Source organism: Octodon degus, unplaced genomic scaffold (genome assembly GCF_000260255.1).
Source record: "Octodon degus isolate 3935 unplaced genomic scaffold, OctDeg1.0 scaffold00146, whole genome shotgun sequence".
NCBI lineage: Eukaryota > Metazoa > Chordata > Mammalia > Rodentia > Octodontidae > Octodon > Octodon degus.
The window spans coordinates 5,054,482-5,061,166 of NW_004524722.1; the positions used below are offsets into that span (position 1 = coordinate 5,054,482).

Here is a 6,685-nt window from a genome sequence, read left to right on the forward strand (position 1 = left end):
CGCCAAAAGTGTGAGACGGATCAGGGTTATATTCAGAAAAGGCACAGCTCTAAGATCAGTTCAGGACATAATCTCCAGTACAATATCTTTATTGTTCACGTTCCAGCTCATAGTTCTGAGTTAGGAGCAAGCTTCTCTCAAAGCAGGGCTTCCTTCAGAGCCCCTAAAGCTCCGCGGCAGTTGTGCTTACTACTCGGGGCAGAAGGTTATTTTTAGACATACCGGAGAAAAGATTTCACAAGGAAATCAGCATTTCACCAGAAAACCTTTAGGTCCAAACTGAGTATCAATTTCTTTTTAATATGATTTTAGTTAACCTCTCAGAAGTTTCCCTTTATATGTGTTTTAGATTTTCTAGTTTATAACTGCGCTACAAAATGTTATTCTCTTCTGGAAAACGATGGAAGACATCACACAGTTCTGTGGACACATTTGAAATTACAAGGCCAGGGAAATAGGAGGTGAACAGTGAAAAGTGAAGTGATGCTACAGAGTAAGGGGCAGTTAAACAGTGAGAGAACCAGTAACTAGTGAATTCTGTATGCTGTATAATGAAAACATACAGGTGGGAGCTCCACCTCCGTAACGCGGCTGCTCAGGTTCATAGCTGACTATGTTCCCAAGATCTCATTCTTCTCTTTTTACACTGGACACAGATTTCTTCTCTAAAAGACTGGCATGGAATAAAATGACAAGAACACTGGTATTCCACCATAATTACTGGGAAATGTTCAGTGTAGAAAAAGAATTAGAAACTAAGTGTATCTTTGGCTGCGTTAGGTCTCTGCTGTACACAAATGAGGTAAAGCTGACAATTCTATCCAAGTGGCTATTTAGATCATTTCTGTGAGATACTGTTTCTCTCTATGAGGGGAGAGTCCAGAGTCTCTTTTCCCACCCTTACACTGTACATCTAAGGACAATTGTCTTCACTGTCCTGTCAGCAGGAGCATGTTCTCATCAATATGCATAAAAATTTATTTTATGGAATCTACTAAGGCTGTTTTCTTTCTGCTTTATTTATTTATTTATTTATTTATTTATTTTTTATTTTTTATTTTTTGCAGAATCAGGGATTGAATTCAGGCCCTTGTACTTACCAGGCAAGCGCTTATTCTACTGAGCCATCTCCCTGACTCTGTTTTATTTTTAATTCACACTTAAAATATTCAAGCATAAAAGAACTTGATCACAATGCAGTATTTTAATCTTCAGCATAATTACATAAAATTATTATCATCATCAGTTACCAAAACAATCAATTCTGATGCAAAAAGAAAAATTCTTGTGCCCACAATGAAAAAGGTAACCAAGTATTGGAACCACAATATAAGCGGGTGACTGGAGAGCCAGAGAAACAAGGCACATCAAAGGTAGGCGTCTCCCTAAAGCCTCAGAAAAAAGTCCTTGAGTAACTCACCAGGTATTAAATGACCTCAATGCTGATATATTCCAGATTCAAGTTAATTTAATGTTTTATCCTTCTTGGTGGAGTGTGGAAAGACTATAGGATCAGGGAAATGGTCTCAACTCAGCAGGAAGATGGTATAGAGGCACATGTCCTGTCTCTGACCATGCATAAGAAAACTGAAAGAATTCAACAACCACAAATAAGGGGTAAGATGTGAAAGTGATGACAGCAAATTCAATCACATGAGATAGAAGTTGGTTATAAAGCAGATGGGACATGGCAGATGACAGGGCTGTGTCATTTCATAGAAGACACATAAAATTCAGTCATAATCTGAGCTGTAGAAAAGACTGACTTTATCTCTGGAACTCACTTGTTTGATTTCCTGTGCGTGGGTCTTTTACTTCTTACAAAATTACCATTGTTAAACAACATGTTTAAATATCTGCTGATGAGGCTTAGGAAACAGGGATTTGAGAATCTCAAAGGGTCAAGAGAGATTGTGTAACATAAGCAGGTGCCAATTTATTTCCCTACAATAAGAAATAATCTATAACGTCCATCCTGCCAGTCTTTTAGTACACATACATGTTTGGCAAGTAATGTACTAGTTGTATTTTGAGAGACAACTGGTATTTTTACTTCAGAGATGTATTCTTTGATCTCAGAATAAGTGGAGTAAAATCCTTTCTCCTTTGGTCGGTGTATAAATCATTTGCTGTTAAGTTCAGATATCTATAGGGTTATTCTGACCACTGTGCATGTGTATTCCATCATTTTATGTTCTTTCTTTTGTTTTAAGTTACGGGTTTCAAGGGCAGGGGAAATAGCTCAGCAGCTTAAGCACCTGCCTGGCAAGTGCAAGGCCCTGAGTTAGATCCTGGTATCAGCCTAAAATTTAAAAAGTATAGATTTTTCTCAACCTTTACAAAGACACAATCTGTATAGTTCATCATATATTTGTAGGCAAAATAAGATTTTATCTTTTAAAATACAGCATGAAAAGGCCTTCGGTTTTTAAAATCAATGCCAAAGACATTTCTATTTATTAAAAGTGCTTATTTTATAGATTTTTCTAAATTTTTATTTTTGTTTAGGTGGATTAAAAAAACTGATGTTATAGATAATTGTTAGGAGAAAACAGGTTTAGCACACAAAGTGTACATTTGATAGGTAAGTAGGAACAAGAACTAATGTTTATAATTTTTGTTTGATTTCCATAAATTCTGTAAATGTATTTTTGATGATATTCTAGCTCAGTAAAATAAAATACTAGGCTTTGTCAGATAAGAAAGTTTAATATCAATCACTATAGGAGTCTAAAAAAAAGATTTTTTTGTTTGTTTTGCATTACTGGGAATTGAACTCAGAACCCTGCGATTGCCAGGCAAGTGCTTATTCTACTGAGCTATCTCCTCAGCCCAAAGTTAATTTCACTTGTTTATTTATATTTTTATTTCATAGTACTGGGGATCGCACTCAGGGTCTTGCACTTGCCAGGCAGGTGCTTAAGCCACTGAGCTATCTCCTTGGCCCAAATAAATCTTTTTCTTTTCTTTTCTTTTCTTTTCTTTTCTTTTCTTTTCTTTTCTTTTCTTTTCTTTTCTTTTCTTTCCTTTCCCTTTCTTTCTTTCTTTCTTTCTTTCTTTCTTTCTTTCTTTCTTTCTTTCTTTCTTTCTTTCTTTCTTTCTTTTTTTTTTTGTGTGGTACCAAGGATTGAACTCAGTACCCTGTGCTTGCCAAGCAAGCACTTATTCTACTGAGCTATCTCTCTGGCCCAAGAAAAGATGGTTGATGTAAGATAATTCTCTGTTCAAGAAAGTTTCTGAGAAAATCACAAGTTAAGAATGTGGTACAGAGGGCAAGAGAGATAGTTCAGAGGACTCCTGTTTAGGCAAGTGCAGGGACCAGGGTTTTCTCCTGGTATCACATGCTGCACCGGCCTGCCCCTGGGCATGCGGAGCCAGCTACACACGCCTGTAACCCCCGCACTGGGGTATATATACACTATACCAGTGTGCACTGCTCTCTCTGGATTGTATCTTTCTTCGGCTGTCCATATTCAGGTGGGAGGACAAGTGGGTTTGTAACTGGAAGGCATAAGGAATAATCCTGTTGGGTATACATGTATACTTTGCTGACAAAAGCTTACAATGAAATTCAGAAAGATGAAGTAGCTATGTGGGGCTGGTTTAAAAAGAGACAAATATTGGGCATTAAATTTTGATGGGTATCCCCTCTTTTTCTCTTTCCTTTCTTGATACAGATTCAGATCTTATAAATGTCCATCCCACTGGAGTGTGACTGTGGCACTGGACTGTGGCTGAGCAGTGATCCCCATGGCAACCTCAAATGCCAGCAGCCCCTTCTCCTCCACGTTCTACCTCACAGGTATCCCTGGCTATGAAGAATTTCACCACTGGATTTCCATCCCCTTCTGTCTCCTCTACCTTGTTGGAGTCACGGGCAACTGCACCATCCTGCACATTGTCCGCACAGACCCCAGGCTGCACGAGCCCATGTACTACTTCCTGGCCATGCTTTCTCTCACTGACATGGGCATGTCCCTGCCCCCAGTGATATCACTTTTCAGGGTGCTCTGGTCCATTTCTAGGGAGATCCAGTTCAACATCTCTGTAGTCCAAATGTTTTTGATTCACACTTTCTCCTTCACTGAATCATCTGTGCTCTTGGCCATGGCCCTGGACCGATATGTAGCCATCTGCCACCCACTGCGATATGCTACCATTCTCACCCCCAAACTGATTGCCAAGATTGGGATTGCAGCCCTGCTCAGAAGTGCTATTCCACTAATCCCACTTCTAGTTCGTTTGGCCTTCTTCCCTTTCTGCCATTCCCATGTCCTTTCTCATTCCTATTGTCTGCACCAGGACATAATCCGCCTTGCGTGTGCTGACACTAAATTTAATGTTATATACGGCATGGTTGTGATTACTATGCTATGGGGCCTGGACTCTCTGGGCATTTTAGTGTCTTATGCTTTCATCCTTCATTCTGTGTTAACAATTGCATCCCATGAAGGAAGACTAAAGGCACTCAACACGTGCGCCTCCCACATCTGCGCTGTGCTCATTCTCTACGTGCCCATGATCGGGTTATCCATTGTCCATCGTTTTGCCAAGCATTCCTCACCCTTCATTCACATATTTATGGCTCATATCTACTTAATGGTTCCGCCTGTACTCAACCCAGTCATCTACAGTGTGAAAACCAAGCAGATCCGCCAAGGGATCCTCCACTTGTTTCTCTCCCCCAAAATTAGTTCTACTTTGATGTAGGCATGTCACAAAGAGAATGCAGGTATCCATTCTAATGTTACAAATCCATGATGAATTATATGCTCTATGTTGGAGTCAGAGTTATCAACAAAAGACTGCTTATGAAGCATAGCATAAAGAAACCTGATGAACCATGTGAAGAGGACCTGTCAGACACAGTTGGTTCCTGCTCAGACTAGGCAGCCTGATTTAGCATGTAGCTCCTATATCCCTGTTTTAACTGTGAATAATTTGCAGAGGAATGTGTTGGGAAAATTCCTTCCATTCTCTCCCATTTCTACTTGTTGAACATAATTACAGTGAAGTTTTCCTTGACTATACCAAACTCACACTTGATATTTGCTATGGGATACATCTATATGTTCTGTTGTTACATTGTTATGTTTGCAAACCTGTTAGCATCTTATCTTTCTATGTATCCATTGTGGTTGAAGGCCAAAGTTGCCAATCTGTAGCCACATCCTAATCATCTTTCAAGTGTCTACATACACCTTCTTTCTTCATTATCTGATTTCTTAAAAACACAACCATATTATTTTTATTTCTACTTTATTTTTGAAAATAATTTAACTTCTTAAGAATCTGAGATGAAAACTTAAAAGTTACAGATATTATGAGAGTAGTAATTATGAATCATTGGTTTTAGTATTAATAATAATTTAGAGTAAACTGTATATTTCTATACAAGGAATATGTTACTGATATGTAAATATTGCTATAATTATGGTAGCCCAATATAGGGGAAATTCTAAGTAATTTTTACCTAGAACTGTTTCCTACATATAAAATAATCCTTTCTACATTGAATATTCTGTTTTCTTGGATCTATGAAATTGTCTTACAAGTGATTGCTCATAGAGTTTTAAAATAATGGCTGTTAATTTAGCTGCAAGTACATAGTTCTCATGTTTGTACTGCCTCAAATAAAGAAAAAAGAAAAGGATTACACAAAAACTTTAACATTTTAAACTTTAACATTTGATTTATGACTGTCAATATTTGTGTAGATCATATTCTAACTACTGTCATGCAGAAGCAGAAAGAATTAGACTACTTAGTGTAAATGAGTCTCTTAAAAGTTAATGTACAAACATTAATTAAATGAAGTGGTCTGTGAACAGTACATGACCAGTTTAGTTTTGTTACCTTTTCCAATCCTAGAGCTGTCATGTGACCATATTTCATAAAAAGATCCCCAAAATTTGTAATTAATAGTTCACATTTGGAGCATATTAAGTACTTCTGGGAAGTCTATGAAATTTTGTGCTCTCTGACCTAAATTCAACTCTGTCTGTTCTTACCAGTCTTTATCTTTTTCTTACATTCTTATTATCCTCTTTTTTAGTATACTCACCTTCTGCAAACAAATATAAATTGTAGATTATGGAAGAAGCTGGAATATGACAAATGCATAATTCTCTTCTTACAATAATTAGAAAATAGTGAACTAAAAAGAATATTTTGAGAACTCAAACATTATCATTAGTTATTAATTGTGTTACTAACATTTAATTATGTATAACCATGTTGGAATAAGATCCTAAAGTATGGGGACAATCTGCTCAGGTCCCGCTCCTGTCCCTCTCTCAAACAAGAGCTTTCTTTCCCCCAATATATTCTGCTCAAAAACAAAAAAGACACTAAAGTACATATTGACCAAACTCTTGAGAGTATTGCAAAAAATACAATTTTTATTAAGAGTTTGGGGCCAGTGAGATAGCTCACCTACATGACAAGTGCAAGGACTGGAGTTTGATCTCTGGAACTACATGCTGTACCAGTCCCATGGCAAGCTGGTTAATGAAACTAGGCATGCTAGTTCACGCCTGTAATCCCAACACTGGGGAGGCTGAGACAAGAGGATCACTATGAGTCTGAACTGCATAGTGTGACCCTGTACCAAATAAATATTGTTTAAATATTTTAGATATTATTTAAATATTTTAAATATTTAAATATTTTTTAAATATTAAAA

The 6,685-nt window shown here is 37.3% G+C and overlaps 1 protein-coding gene across 1 annotated transcript; it reads left to right on the plus strand.

Moving 5' to 3' along the window:
- Positions 1-3,750: 3,750 nt before the first annotated feature.
- Positions 3,751-4,710, plus strand: LOC101592238 (olfactory receptor 51G2-like). The gene has a single exon (XM_004642096.1). The coding sequence runs from the start codon at positions 3,751-3,753 to the stop codon at positions 4,708-4,710; it is 960 nt and encodes a 319-aa protein (XP_004642153.1).
- The last annotated feature ends 1,975 nt before the right edge of the window (positions 4,711-6,685 follow it).

Excerpts from the sequence above, each read along its gene's own strand:
- LOC101592238 (XM_004642096.1), top strand. The coding sequence starts at position 3,751 with ATGGCAACCTCAAATGCCAGCAGCCCCTTCTCCTCCACGTTCTACCTC.